At 33.8% G+C, this 16764-nt stretch overlaps 1 protein-coding gene across 2 annotated transcripts; it reads right to left on the reverse strand.

Moving 5' to 3' along the window:
* Positions 1–335: 335 nt before the first annotated feature.
* On the reverse strand, positions 336–15488 carry LOC148611229 (carbohydrate sulfotransferase 1-like). 2 transcript variants are annotated; one of them, XM_088591541.1, is made up of 5 exons: positions 15419–15488; positions 8722–8807; positions 7755–7885; positions 5830–6409; positions 336–3495 (listed from the first exon to the last, which is right to left on the reverse strand). In XM_088591541.1, exons 3-5 carry the CDS (start codon positions 7867–7869, stop codon positions 2718–2720), a joined length of 1473 nt encoding a protein of 490 aa, XP_088447667.1. In that variant the 5' UTR covers positions 7870–7885; positions 8722–8807; positions 15419–15488; the 3' UTR covers positions 336–2717. The 2 variants fall into 2 exon arrangements, with proteins under 2 accessions (XP_088447667.1, XP_088447666.1); XM_088591540.1 differs by lacking the exon at positions 15419–15488 and adding an exon at positions 10743–11312.
* Between the last annotated feature and the right edge of the window lie 1276 nt (positions 15489–16764).

Genomic DNA, 16764 nt, shown 5'->3' on the forward strand with positions numbered 1-16764 from the left:
ACCATTCGATATTTTATTTTAAAAGAAATTTATGCTTCTTGCGTCCATCATAAAGTTTCTCGGGACCAAGTTCAGCATAAAGCTTATTTTTTTAATGTTGTTCTGTCTTCAAGCGAAAACCGTGCATTACTTGTACAGACCCACACAACCTCCTTAATATGAAACACAGTCAACTAAAATTAAAACAATATCCGTCGAATAACCACATTTCATGAAATAGGGTTGAAATGCCAAATGTTATCATATATTGGTTTTATATACAGAAGTATAATATAAATTTTCATATCAGCAGATTGGCTGCCCCGCACTGTTACCACTGTACATTGTATATAGTGGGAGAATATTTGTTACTATCCTGGTTAGCCCGTATCTCATTCCACTTGTCGACTAGAAACCTCGAGGTGACACAGATCCGTAAAACTATTCAAAACAACCACACAGTAAATTGACAAATTTTATTTGCAATTCAAATGATAAATAAATTAAACTCAATACACAAGATTTTATGCATTACGGTAAAACAAGGAAACCAGTATCAGTTCACTTTTGTAGAACGATGTGTCAAAAATTTTATATAAAAAAGGCAATTACAATCCCAGCTGAGAGTAATTGCGAGCAAGTAAAACATATATGATATTTTTAGAGCTTCTTTTTAGTGTAAATTTCACTTACAAAAGGAAGAGTACAAAATTAGTAACCAATAATTACAAAAAAAATTAAATAAATAAAATTTTTAAAATATAGCAAATAAATAAATAAACAGGTTGATCAACAAGTAAATATAGTACATAAATCTACGCACTAGAAGTCTAACTTAGACCCTTTATGTAAAGTACAAATAAATGATTCCAATATGAATCAAACGGTAGCATACTAAATATTAGCAATCACAACAATCTTGCACAGTCAACAACTGTTAACTATAAATAAAATGCAAAATATGCCTTGTTAGGGACGGACAACCTTAATAATATGTTGGATAATAATTCACCTCTTTTCAATGTTTGAAGTTCGTCAAAAAGATAGTACACACGTGCATAACTGAACCGAAAGAGACCAATCTCCTGCTCAAAAGAGACTGTACATTCATCATTTCAAAGCTTTGCACCTCCACCACACTCGGTGCCGAACCCCACCCTTTATGTAAATTAGTACAGTACATCGGATACAGCTTGCGGATATGTGATGCATAATGCTTAAACCCTGTGAATATTTTTGCAACATGCAAAGCAACAATCTCCTGCGTGAGGGTAGATTCGCTATTTCAAAGCTTTACATCTAATCTACACTTAGCCCCGCTTGGAAATGAACTAATCATTTCCGAAGAAAATCATAGTCAATAAAGAAGCAATTTTCTTATGGTTAATTGTTTATCAAAACTATCAGACTTCAGTAAAAGCAGGAATTTTGGCCTGGGCAAAGCTCATCAAAATATGTAACCATTTTAATCGAGTCTAGAAGTAACAGATGCACAAATTGAACACAATGAAACCTACCTTACGAGCAGAGGAAATATAAACGGCAGTTGTCAACATGACCGTATGTACTAATTTACTTGTTCCGGTGAACAATTAACAATGATCCCACGTCGTGAAAAAATATATCAAACAAAAATGTTCAGTTTGTGACATAGCTAGACTTGCTACATGTCACTCTCTTTATATTAAAGAATATATGAAAAAGTTTATTGATTGCACGTATCCCTCTGATAGCAAATCTACTAATTATCACAGAAATTAGTAGGGGTGTTATCAGAGAGGTTAATTATATAGATTTTTCTATGTCATATATATAATAAAGAGGTACTTGTAGCAAGTCTATGACATAGCCTAAACAGCAGATGATGAGTCGTAAATTTATAGATTTCTACTATATAAACTGATATTATTATGATATTCAAATTTACGATCACCGTGACAATTCTAAAATATAAGTCGGATTAAAATCTGCGCGAGTGATGTGTGGATGAAATAATTTCAATAAAACTGTCTCTTTTGTATTGAAAAAAAAATATATATCGGGTTGATTAAACAAGAAAGTAATGAAGAAACTTTTAATTAAAAAAAATCCGAGAAAACCTAAAAAAAGCCCCATTGCCTCTTACAAAAAAAATTACTCCCGCCCCAATATAAAATATGAGCAAAAGAAAACAAACGAATACAAAAAAAAAAAAAAAAAAAATACGAACAGTGCCATTTTCAAGCAAAAATAAATTTCTTGCAAAAACATCTGAAATGAAGAGACAGATGCAACATCGAACGCCCAGAAGTTCTTAACAGCACTTCCTTCCACGGAACGGGTAACAACAGGGTCTAACAGATATATATTCAACACTTTAATTAGGTGAGGTTTTACCGGAGGTTGGGTTAGTATATAGGATATTGAACTAAAACAACGTTAAAGCACTTAACCAATAGAAATAGCCGATTTACTTCTATCAAATCAAACAGTTTTCTGATAATAAACTGACCAAAATAGCAATATTAGTAGCAATAAAAATGAAAACAACAGGGAAAGGACTAGCAGATTTTACCACCTCACTTAAAGGTTTCATTCATTCGAAACACCATGTGGCATCAAAATACTTGCTTGAGTGACGAATGAAAGTGAAGTTCTTAGGATATTAATACTAGTGTTTACCCTTTTTGATAAATTATCTTGACAACTCGTTATATAGCGTATCACTTTATCTTTGACTGAATCCTAAATATGAATTTTTAAAGGTGCGAACTTACGTGCCTCACAGGTAGTTTCGTATTATGCAATTCTGTGTAAGAGTTAAATTTGTTCAGACCAAGTATTTTATACACGTCATGACAATTTTTATCGAATGATTGTACAACTTTTAGATTGATAAATCGTCTCCAATGATAAGCCGTGGTTATTGAGTTTTGTCTAACGGTATCATAGTAACCGTTACTGTACCCGGCCATAGTATGATTGTGTACCCACTGTTCAAACTGAAACGGTTCTGTTAATCCTAAGAACCGATATAGACTTCTAGCTGCTTCCAGCGGTCTCTCGGCCAACGCCTCATACAATATTGTCTCCACCCTATCAGGATATTGCTCTTTTAATCTAAATCCTGTTCTAAGGTTCGATAGAAGTATATCACAGTTGCTTTTAGTAATAGCCTCAAGGTTGTACTGTAAACGCAGAAACTGACCGCGCTTCCGAGACTGATACGTCCCTCGTGGGTCTCGAACCAAATGAATTATTTTCATTTGAGGGAATTCTTCAAGCAGTTTTTCAGCTATTTCCATGTTAATTCTGATAGTTTTTATCATCCTATTAGAATTCTTGCACCTTTCCTGAAATTCTTTGAGGCACCTGTACTGTGTTTTGTAATGTCTACATCGGTCGTAGTCCAACATTGTACTACTTTTGTTTGAGAAACGAAAATATGAAAAAGGAACATTTAACAAATCACATTTATAGAACTTGGAGACGTCATCTAAAATGTTGTCAATATTTTCACGGCCTCCAGACTGTTTTCTGAAAATGAAGTACAAATTGGTTAAATATACGATATGCAAATGGCGGCCGGATCAGAGGAATGACGGAGGTGATCACCCCCTTTGGATTTTTAAAAATAATTTCATGCAAGATGTGGGCAAAAATGGGCTAATAGCCACTAAAACACTAAGTAGTATTGATTTTGAACAGTTATCTTAATTTACCTATTTGTGAGTAACCATAAGCTCACTTTGTAAGGTGATAGTTAACATCAATTTAGTTTATTACTCGATTCCCGTGATGGTTATGTAATTTTAACTTCGATGCGTCTTTCGATACAAATAAAAATCTGATTCATTTGGGAAATACGTCGTGACAGTTGTCCTTCGACACTATGCAAGTCCCGATGTTCAAGCGACAGACAGAATCTTTTTATCAATTTAGAGCGAAGATCAGAATTGATATAGCAGTCGCCAGAGCCTTTAGATTTGTAAAGCCTGATAGCATCTGAAATTATCTTACACTACCGCAGGGAAATAGTCCCATCGACATACCCCATTTAGTTTCAAATGCAAATAGTTAGGTCCATTTTATAGGTATTTCTAATATATCAAACTTAATTATATGTTAATCATGCCAACAAACAAACCCAATAAACAACTTTTACTGTGAACTTAATATGCTAATTAATTAGTAGTGTACATTTATATGAACAACGATCCAATTAAAAATAGTTAACATCTAATCACTTACCAGTAACTTTTATTTCTATATGCAATCAGTCTTTCACTGTCGCTCTATTCAAGTTGTCTATTTATTTTTAGACGCATAATATAATGAAAACCCTGCGAGGCTATAAATAGTCGGAATGCTGAAGATGTCTTCTGATATTTCACGCAGGCCCTTACGGATCCAAATATTTACAAAAAAGGGGACAGTGGATCCGATCAAGAAACTTATATAAAGAATGGGGGTCCATGCTATCATTTGCCACTCATTTGTCTGCCAAATGTTTTATAAACGAGAAGCATAACCCCCGAAACCATCCTGATGTATCGCTCACTGTATCGTGTATTTTATTAAGGTTACCGCCTCGTGACATCGGAAACCCCGAGATGACAAATTAAAATAAAATTTTGCTAAGACGATGGCATAGGAATTTCGATAAAGTATTTCTCGGGAATGGCGTCAGTCTGTGGTCTGGTGAAATTGCTTTTTTCGCAATAATCATGCTGTTGGGCTATTTTGGGCATGATAATGGAGCTGCAGGTGCCCAATGTGCTCCAGAGCCTTAAAAGTAGGAACTTTTTAGGTAGTGTTGCCTGCACCACACATAATTGTTGAAATTGTATTCTAAGACTTTGGCGTTTATGTAAATGTATGCGTGTCTGGAAATAGATGCCCAGAAACTAAACGTTTTTACATGACAAGCAGGTGTCTATACGATAACTTGTAGGACTTGAGCTATATAGCTTATCAACTGAGAAATGTAGCAAGTTAAGAGGGACATGTATCTAACGACATAATTTATGTCAATGATTGTGTCGGCTTAAGTTTGAATGATTTGACAAACAGTTTCAACCTGGAAGTCGATAAATTAAATTTCGACTTGAAAATATTTCGAAACTAGGAAAGGCCAACCGGTAGTTTGTAGTTCAATTACGCAGTATGTCGGACAGTTTTGTGTTCATTCATCTAGGTGTTCCATGTAAACCGACATCGAACCTAAATATTATGCAAATTTGCGCACTGCTACGATGCATTATGAAATTGGTGTGTTTGTTTGTTTGTTGGGGTTTAACGTCCGAGCAGCAATATTTCAGCTATATTCAGACGATGAACATGAAATGGATAATAAAATGAACATGAAATGAAAAAAAAAGGATGGGACACAAGGACAATAGGGTCGACAAACTTCGATTGCCACCGGAAAAAGGGGGGATGGGTAAGGTCGGGCAATTTAGCCTCCTGTGGCGGACCGCAAAGGTTCCTACTCCTATCGAATACCACAGCAGGGTTCTTTAACGTGCAATGAACGTGGCATCTTTCCCAACACGGTGCACCAATATGGTTTGCGGTCAGGTTTTCCGTATTATAGCCTGACAACCCCAGCATGTAACATGCCAGGGGTACCCCATTCCACCACCTGGGACACACATCCCAGTTGCTCTGTGGGCAGAGCGCCTAGCCCCCGGCTAGGTTTCTGAGCACTATTTAGTCGCCTTATAAGACAAGCTTAGCGCTGCTGCAGGCCTATTCTTTTAACACCCGGACCTGCACGGGTGTATGTGTTTTGTAACGCCCTTCGTAATCAAACGATCGATATAAATTGATTCCGTACATGAGTACTTTGATTTTTCTTTTAGTACTAACCTGCAAGTCCCGTTGATCACGTGACAGACAGAATTCAACGTGAAATAATTTTGTCCTCTCAGGTAAGGTTTCAACGGTTCGTACAGGTAGAATATGTCTGAAGATTGCTGTATCAAATCAGCTGTAAAAGTTGACCCACTCCTTAAGTAGGTCACTAACAAGATCATGGTTTGGTTCGTTTTTGGTTTTCTCGCTCTATTATTTGGGCTTGGTACTTCGGTGCTGGGAGGTCTGTGATTAAAACTACTCGTTCGATAATTTGAAGTGTTATCAATGAGAGGATAACGTCCTCTAAAGTTACCAGACGAAATCTTGTTAACATTATAATTGACTATATCCTGGAAGTTTATAAAATGTGCATCGCCCGGTTTACTTCCGGTTAACGGATCTTTAGAACTTGAAACCTTGTGTGGAGTGTAGGTAGATTTGTCAACTCTTGGTGTGGTCTCAATTCTGGTTGAAAAGAGTTTCTTTCCTCCATGGTTGTTAGTAGATAAGTCAGATTGTGTTGTAACTATCTTGGAAAGATCATTCTCATGAATTGCGGTACTACCAATCTGAAGAAGTTGTATTTTCTGTCCTGAAATATTGCCGTTTAGCAATTAGTTTAAGTCAGAAGGACAGGTGGGTGTGTTTACCTTCCGTTAAGTTTGATAATTCAGTAAATTATATTCATGTGTATCTATGGTATAGGCTGCTAGGAAATGAAAGGAATATATGGCGTTTAATGTCCTTTTTTATTTATTTATATATGCCCCGCTGTGATGACAATCATAATTTTCTGCTTGTATGTATCATAGGACATGACGATGTATTATTCGTTATATAAGGGAACCTAACCCTACCGGTGTACCTGGTTCGTGCATCCATATTTTAGATGAGTTTGAGAACAAAGGTTCGTGAATTTTTAGTCGCTTTGTGGCCTTGATATACAAGTAAATCCTCAAATGCTTAATTGTCAATTCCGAACATCAACTGGTCTATCGTCGCCATTACTACAGAGATGCCAGTCAGAATGGTCTGATCTAAATGTATCATAGGGACTCTTTTAGAAGATCAACGTTAACCCTATATGGATAATTAAATTAGTTTTCGAGTGATAATTGATCATCTGAGTACAAAAATAAGAGATGATTATGATCTGAAGAATCATGAAGGGCACCCATAACCAGCCTCATTTGTGATTCCAAACAAAAATAAATTTCAGCCAATTGGAAGATTTTTGAAATTTTGGTGGGAAAATCAATTGCCATGACAATGGCCACTTGTGAATTTTCTTGAAACATAAAAATTTTTGCTCTAATGTTATTTTTTCCATTAAAACCAAATTTCATCCATATCAGAGTTTTAAATTCTTAGGGGAAAGTCGGTTTCAATGGTAACGAACAACATATCGTACGATACGCTTAGACAACTTCGGGTAGTACCGCATATATGTACGAAGTTTCTTGAGACTCCGCCTTACAGTTTCTAAGATCCCGGTCAGACACAATTTAGGAGCGGAAGAAACAGAGCGAAATCAACAAAGTTCCTAAACTTCGTTTTGGGAGCCCAAATAGTAATAAAAAAATGCGCTAGTTTTCAATATATTTCCGTGGATCTTGATTTGTTTTGAAAAATTACATTAACTGTCCCTTCTCCAAAAAAAACCAAAATACATAGATCGCTATTTATCAAGTTATTCTTTTAAACAATTGCATTTAAATGTTTGCAAATATTAAAGTTTTTGTTATATTTATATTCCGTATAATTCCGTTTGACATACACATGTATTAATATTTTGCCTGATTTTCATGTATAACAATTCTTACTTTAAATAAACATAATCTTTTATTGTTGTAAAATCTAAAAAAAATATGTCTACAGAAAAAAACTAAGGATAGTATATATACCGTTTTCAAATACTTTTTTTTTATATTACTTACCATGTCTTGATGATAATATTACAACTCCGGTCAGAAAAAAGGTTAAGAACACAAGGACTTTTTGATTTAAGTATCCTCTAAATATACAGTTTATCACATTCTTCTGAATGGTCATACTGATGTTCTTCAACCTGAAACGATTGTTTAATACAGTTTGCTTGTTGTTGTTCTGTTGCAGTATTTTTCCGATACAAAATACAATTTCTTTCTGTTCCGGTTTTAATTGTATTACAAATCTTTGATGACTTTTTGTGTTCTTTTAAAAAAATTGGACGCAACAGGACATGGGATATTTGCACCGAACAATCCATTTATCAGCAATATTATTTTTTACGATAAGAATACTCTGACGAGCCCGTCGTTAATACTTCATTTGATACATACATGTAACGGACTGAAAGTAAACTTTCCTTTTTTGGACAACACATTTTTTCTTTAGTGCTGCTGGCAAATTTTGGAGCGTCAAAGTATTTGAGGGTTGATTGATGACCTTTTTATTGACTTTAATTATTAACAAGGGCTATTTTAAAGCGTATCAGCGAAATGCCCGTTGTGTAATCTAGATGCTATGAGAAAACAGAACCCTTTTTACTGGAATACTTAGCGTTTGACCATTAACAAGAAAGCCTGGCGAACTTGACTCTTGAATTTATGATTAATGATTTTCCGGATCTTGATTTTACCGATTTACCATCTTTAATAGTGACCACACTATGTATTTATACCCTCAGTCATAAAGCTGGTATTTTTTTGACAGCATAGATAAAACTATTTCGTCAACGTTTTTGAAGATGAGGATTTATTTCTTTAATATCTAATGAATGATTATTTTTAAATATATAGGTATATATAGTTTTAAGTACTTTAGTGATTATCTTAGCTTGTGTGTAACAATTTATTATTTTAATCAGATTTGCAAAATTGTGAATTACATATCAATACCACGGCACACGCAAAATGATCTTACCATACTTCCGCCTCGATAAACACTCCTACTTCATTCCAATATAAACGGTTACGTCAAAACAAAACCGCCCTATCAAAATTGTCAATCTGAAACAGAAATAAGACATTATTGTCGGTGACACATTGGTCATTTATACTTCATAACAGGTTATAATTAGCAACAGTTTGTTTACTGGATTGTCCATAAAACTGGTTACAGCCGATGGCCGTGGGGCTTTACTACAAGTCTTTGGATTTCAAGAAATATTCCTCGTATCACCGGATTATATATCATATATATTTCAGATATGGAACTTCGTTTTTCTACAAACCTTGCTACAATTTCAAACTATTAAAGGCATAAGGTATTCGCCAACAACGACAAAAGGCATTGAACTTGACCACACCTTATATACGCCTATTACTAACTATAACAAATATAACTCATTGCTGTATTTTCAACCTCTGTGTAAGGCTTTACAGTGGTTTTAAAGTCATTTAAGTGTGCCGTATAAAAATACATGTAAACCAGTTATGACCAAAATAATTATAACTGTTATTGGTAATACAATGATGAATTCAGGTAACATGTTAGACATTTTGGCGTTAAGCATATATCATAGTATCATCTGAAGACACCAGTCATATATGTATGTTTTCAAAGTAACAAACACGTCACGGAGTTCTTTACAAAGTTGTAATGAAGTTAATCTGAAGATTGACATTTATTATTAGTTTTATCGTAAAGAGGAAGTTAGGATGAAGAACGAAATATTATTTTCGTATTAACATGTAAATAAAGATTGCTTTGAGAGGGATTCAAACTGATATTTTGATAAATTGAAGTGTTTAGGATTGATCATAATATCCTTCAATGTTGTATCTACATGTGTGTAGCAGGATTTCTTCTGAATTGATATTTCAGCTGGTGATATATTACAGCGAGTTTTGTGGTTCCAGTAGCACGAATCATCACCAATCAAGAATATCAAATACAGCCCTTTATGAATAATATGTACATGGATTACAAACTGATAGACAAACAGATATGAATACTTGTGCATCACTTTATTCCCCCCCTATCAACTACGTGTTTGTGTAAATTGGTTCCCTTCAACGAATCAAGTACATTTCATCTTCTCTTTATTACGTAACGGAATGAGTACAATGATGACTTGAAATATATATTTAGTTCTGTTCGATCTAAGGACACACTGTCACATCATATGGCTCATCTTCGTTCTATCTTTTGGTTCATGTTTTATCGTCCCTATATATTATTGGAGATATTAGTAGTTTCTGTTTGGTTTAATTTTGATATATAGTGTATGTCTTTTCAAGCCGAATGATACATTACGTAGTATGTGAAATTAAATTCATTGGCAGCAAAGATGAAGTGCATAGAACTTGAAAATTCAAGGAACGCGGACGAAACAAAGAAAACTGAGACAGCAAACAAACAACAAACACAAAATACAGAAACCACATGAAAAAAAAAAATCGATAACTAAACCCGAATATGCTGCACGGGTTCCATTAAAACTTGAGTAAGGAATTGGTGTTCACTGGTAGGAGGAATGCCATCTTTTTTCCCTCCAGAAAACACAGAGGTTCTTATGTTCAAATAATAGAAGGAAAATTCTGTCATGGTATAGATTGACTAAGGCCCCGACCATTTTTATACTAAGGGGGAGGGGGCCTGGGATTATTTTTGAACAAAAAAGGATTATTTCAAAATTTGAGCACAACAATTATTTACTTAGCCATGGACAAAAAATATGATTTGAAATTCCCCCATCAATTAAAAATGTAGATTTTCAAATATTTTTTTTAACTGCGGCTGCTGCTGAAAAAAAACTTTACATTCTAACTCAACATAAAATACCAGCATCCCCCCGCCCCCAGAGAAGAAAAAAACGAGTAGAAAATTCTGTCTTCATCGTATAGAATGACTAAACGACTCGAAAATTATGACTGACAATCAAAGATAAACGCGTACATAGAAGCGTCGGTTAGTTTATATGGTATTAAAAAAAAGCAAACCTTATACGAGAGACATCCGTCCAGTTGGTTTGTGAATCCAAACCAAAATCACATCATGTAACACTACTAATATACGAAACTAAATTTCCCCATGGTTGTTCTTTGGAAGATTCACAACAAATACAATGATATATGCTAATGGGACAATTAATGTTGTATAATTGGACAGGCCTTTTGTTCAGTTGATAGATAATTACCATATATACTATGTACGTGTCACTATTTTGATCTGCTAAAACAATTATATTGTACCTTCCCGGTAGCAACGAGTGTAACCCATATATAAAGCGATTTGTTCATATTTTTGCTTTTAAGCTTTACGCCTTGTATTATTTGGATACGATTTTTTTCAAGCTTATGCTTCCAGTAATTATTTGTACGTGTAAATTCATTTTCGTCGTAGGTACGGTCTTGTCTTTCTTATCCACGAGTTACATTCGTTAATGAATATCCATCCTGGATCTAGTCTAGGCCTGTTTTTATTTCAAATTTGGTGTTTGCACCCCCAAATTAAAATAAAACAAAAACAAATGCCATTAGTCCTGTTGAGATTTATCAATAGTGCTCGATATTTCTTTTGAACGAAAGGGAGACAAATCACATCCATAAGACACAGATGGCGCAACTTTGAGATAGGTCATTTAAACGAGTTCTGAAAATAATGACTGAGAACCTTATACGCACACCATATATAATCATTATCAAAATCCCTTCATAAAAACGTATGCACTGAAGCAAAAGAGAATCTGGGAGGGAGGGAGTAAGTGAGTTAGAATTTGATAGAACTGCATATTGACAAGAATAACAAAACGATCACAAGTTCAATAAACGAATATCAAGTTACATGCACACACTGTATTGATCCTACACGTACATGTAGTTAAACTGTTTGTATACCAGTATAATCTGTATTTTTTTTTCAACTTAAATATTAGCCTATTATAAATTCCTATGATGAATTTCACGATATGTTGATAAAAACACGATTAATATATTAATCAATCTAGTTTTTTTTAAATTCCTACATAAGTTTTCCATATTAGAATAGATCGATCAGTGTTGTAAAATTCGATTTCAAATAACAGCAACAGTTCGGTAAAAAAATAAATCATAAAAAAATGTGCGATGAACCGCAACATTGTCTCACTAGACTTCTGAGCATGCTCCATTGATACTTCCGCGAGATAAATGCTAAACTCTGACAGTTTTCAACCGGAAAGTATTAGTTTAAACATAATTATTTGCTCAGAACGAGTCATCGTCATGGCAAGAGTAATCAAGGGAACCAAAATCAGTTTTCATTGTGTTGATGGATACACCGTAACGATCCACGAGTTCATGATGACCACCATAAAACTTCTGTAGTGATTACTTCAATCTTGTAGCAACATAACCCTGTTCCAGAAGCTTATTTGTTAGAGTTCTAGCGCGATACAAAAAGTCTGCGTAGTTTCGGCAAGCTCTGGCATAACGTATGAGTTGTGATATGAACACTCCATACGCAGGAGCCGAAGGGATGTTGCCACAGATGAAAGGAAAGTTGACAATTCTGAATGAAAAGTCATCACGTTTGTCGTAAAGTTTGGTCAATAGTTTTCCTTTACCATCGATTTCTAAGTGTAGGTCAAGATAAGAGGCTGACTTCACAGTGTCTGTAGTATCCTTTATCTCAAGTTCTTTTGGGTAGATGCGATGTATCAAATCTCCGAAATTAGGATTGTTTAAAGATAAGTCTTCAAGTTTTGAATATAAAACTTAACATTCTTAAAGTATCAGTCCACATAAAATTCAGACACTGCCAATAGTAAAGTGATTCATGGTGTTAAAAAAACCCACCGAACAAACAATGCTTTTTCAATCTACATATGTTATATATTTACATAACAATATTTATTTCTGTATTCAGATCTGTTGAAAAAAATCTTAAGTTATCTTCAACTAAAATCAGCCAAATCAAACGAAATTAAAAGAACGATAACTCTCGCAAAGAGCCAACTTCATATACAATCTATATACACGTGTAATATTTATCTCAAAAGCGCAACATCCAAATGAAAAACTTAAACTGGTTATATGATCAGTAACTGTTTCTGAAAAAGGAATAAAATTGAATTGGTAGGGATTTTGACATGCATGAATTACCTTCTGTCTGAATGTTAAAGATTTATACTTAGGAACATTTCGTTCTTCCGCATTGTGTGATAACGAAATACATGATGCCACCGTTAGTATTACCACACTAAGACAATAATTGACTGATTTTTCTTATAAAAAGAGAGTTTTTTGTAAACATCAATATGACACTAGGTAAGTATTTTTTGTAAATTTATCCATTCTTAGATACTGTATATAAGTTTGCTCCTGAATTCTGTAACTACACTATTGTTGCATATAAATAAAATATGATATTCATCCCCTAATCCATTCTTACACAAAGTACACAATCTTTCTTGTCTCGGTATATTTAACCATCTTCCAATTTCTATTGGGGGATGTAGATTTGACATACGTAATTTAGTTATTCAAATTCTAGTAGTTTCTGGAAGATATTCTTCAAGGGAATATTCCAATTTACATGAACCATATAGTTGCTCTCTTGAAGACTTATTTATATCACTTTACCACTTTTGTATATGTCATGTGATAATCTGATAGTATTTCAATTTCACAACATCATATAAAGTTTAAGCTGTGTCCTTAGTAATGTTAGACTACAATCGGTAAAGTGTTTCACTATCGTAGTAAATTGAGCGGTATTCAAATCATCTACGAGATGAATCATAAACTGGATTGCATGACATGATTGTGTAAAAAAGTAATGCATGGGCGGTTCCAGGATTTCAGATGGGGGAGGATAAATAGAATTTAAGGCAACGAAGCGATGAAGATATTTTCTGAGGTAGAAATTTTGCTTCCCATTTAAAGGGACGCACAACCGACACGCCCTTCATTGAATCCGTGCCCAAAAGTAACATTCGGTCTATTTACTATTTGTTTACCTCTAATATCAAAAATCTGTTCGAGAACCCCTCGGTGTCGTAAATAATAACTGCTATCAAAGAGCCCATATTAACTGCTATATAAAAGCGGCTTATATTCAGCCGTAAAGTGACAAAGTACCTATATATAAATTCGTAATATCCACTTGATTGTTATTCAAATAAAACGAAAGGCTAAGCAAGTTAGAAGATTATTAATAACTGTTATAACCACCTACTCCATATAGCAATAAAATCATTTTTAAATAAAAAAAAAACTTGAGATTATCTATTAATATCTATTTAATAAAAAAATACAGCCGATCGACTATGTTATACATTTGCAACGGCTGTCGTCTTCAGGCGCGGCGAAAGCGTACACCCACTTAAATTTATCAATATCACTGATTAACAAATCTTAAATTTCTAGAGACATATTCAGAGCCAGGATCAAAAGAAGAAGAAGAAAAAGAAAAAAGAAGAAGAAAAAATTTACTACTTTAAATCAACATGGATTTTCTTTACATCATCAATCCTCAGTCCGTTCCGTTTCTGTCATATAGGAAGCCACGGCATTTATCATAAGTAATACATTTGATTCAACAGAAACTCAATCTCTTCCGCAGACCTATTAACCTCTATCAAAATTACTTTATATTACACGGCAATAAATTGCGTTTAGCATACTCCCTTTACAATCTCAACCTCCCTTAAATGGATTGATTATTGTTACATGTATACTGGCTACCAGAGATATCAGCTAATTGGCAGAATATTTTATACAACAAGCAGTTTTGAGAAGCTAATTATCTAGGATATTAACACACAAATACGTGAAACATACATGTATAGGAGATAATTCCGGTCCAATAAGGACTTTTCCGTATTACCCAGGGTGAATTCATGATTCCAGTGCACGTGTAATATATTGTGGTTATCTTATTAAGTTACATTTCACAGACAAAACAAGTAATTTTCAAAATTACAACAAAAAATGCACCAAGATAATTAACGTATTTATATAATAGCTATTCGACGTATATGGGTTTGGAATCAGAATACTTTAAAATACAATAGTAAATTGATTAGATACTAAAAACTTATGCAACGAGTGAATGAGAAGACAAGGGCGCAAGAAAATCATAAATGTAAAACAAACAAAAAGAAAAAAATTGGAAAAAATAAAATCAAGAATTGTCATCCTCCTTCATCAACTTATATACCACTTAGTCTTGTAAAATCATAATTTCATTTACATATATTTCTCCTTTCGCCTACCTATAATTTTTTTCCAACAATTATCTTGCAAAAAACTCATGTAATTTGCTTAGTATTAACAGGAGTGTTGATATTTTGCCATAAAAAAGTGGAGACATGTGGCAGATTACATGGTACAAACCTTAATAACCTTTCCCTTACCATCGCTGAAACACGTGTGTTCAATATAAAATGCAGTAAAGGATCAAAGCCTCTACAGGTCCGTAAGAAATATGAAGTATATCAGTTCGAAGCACTTGCTTGCCATGGGACAAGAAGAACTTTGTCAATTTAGCCGCCTTAACAGAAACGCACAAACATCAAATACATAATACTTTCGATTAAAAGAAATTAATTTCGAGCATTAAAAAAAAAGAGCTATAAAAAGATCAAACAAATAAATAAAATCTTCAGATATGTGCAGAAAATATAGCAACTTACCTATAATTTAAGTTTGCTGAGTGGGTCACTGGTTCTCTCCGTGTGAATGCTATTTCAATAATGGCAATAGATGCTCGTGAAATAATAGACATTCCTTAATACTATATACATCATGAGATTTCAAACAAAAATAGCACCGTAGCATCGTAAATAATAACCATATTCAAACGGCCATAACATCTGTCAGAAAAATCGGATTATATGAACTTCGATTTATTCATTAATTTCGGTAAGCACATTCATAAAGTCGTAACGATATTTTAATGTTGTGATTTAAGAACATAAAGGTGAGACTTTGGGAGTAAATAATGAGACAGATTAGTGTCCTATGGCTAAATGTCAGGTAAACAACATACTTCTGCATCTCATTCATAAATCCTCACGGTATTAGAATGACCTCCGAGAGTAAGTGACCTATATAATCAAGCTTGATGTTGCATTTGTGTGACAGAAATTATATTATTGACTACGTATTTTTTATTTATATTTAACAAATAGTAATTGAAATAAATATTAAAAATGATTTTACGGAAGTGCCTTATTGGCATAAACATATAAAATAATAATAATAATAATAACAAATAGAGGAAAAGTTTGAAAACATCGTTGTATTAAAGTAAAAGCACTTTTAATAAGATTGAAGAAAATTGATCATGGAAAGAACACAAGCCGAAACCTGAGAGTAGACGAAAACAATTCTACCGAAAAGGAAGCATAGAGGTGCGTCGGTAAAGGTACTCTTTCAGCGAGCATGCGTCTATCACTTTAGTGGTGATTTTTGTCTTGAAGCAAAATATTAACCATACAGCAGTAGTTTGTCTGTTAGACATGCGAGATACGAAACAAAAAACTGTGAAATTTTAGAACTTCATAAATAATGTCAGAAAATGTAAAATAAAATAAAAACTGGCAGACAATATAACTCAGTACAGTTATGGGTTCATGCAACAGTTACAGAATGTAAGTACTGTAATAAACATTTCAGCATTTTTGTTAGCATGCAGGAATTCCAGTATGTAAAATCAATCTTTCCTTTCAATGATACTCCCTATCAAGCATGGATTTACTCAAGTAAGAACGGAAACGACCGTCAGAGTCATGTGAAGCTCGACTCTCCAGCAGTTGATATAGAATAGCGACAAATATTATTTCAAGTATACAAAAATAATGAATAAAAATGATACTCGACAATAATTAGACAACAATTGGAAAAAAAGTGATACAAAAGAAAATATATTTATAAAAAAGTAAGACTAGGGGTATACTGTAGACTAATAAACTAGTATCGTACGACATTATAAAAACTGACCCCCAGATGAACTTTATAAAAGTACATCATGTACACA

This window comes from Perna viridis, chromosome 7, assembly GCF_037379345.1.
Source record: "Perna viridis isolate PV_CMFRI_1.1 ecotype Kerala chromosome 7, ASM3737934v1, whole genome shotgun sequence".
NCBI lineage: Eukaryota > Metazoa > Mollusca > Bivalvia > Mytilida > Mytilidae > Perna > Perna viridis.

Bases quoted from the DNA above. Each gene is read 5' to 3' on its own strand.
- LOC148611229 (XM_088591541.1), bottom strand. From the start codon at position 7,869: ATGACCATTCAGAAGAATGTGATAAACTGTATATTTAGAGGATACTTA. The intron at 6,410-7,754 runs GTAAGTAATATA...GCAATATTTCAG, and splicing joins AATATTATCATCAAGACATG to GACAGAAAATACAACTTCTT. The intron at 3,496-5,829 runs GTTAGTACTAAA...CTTCATTTTCAG, and splicing joins GTGATCAACGGGACTTGCAG to AAAACAGTCTGGAGGCCGTG.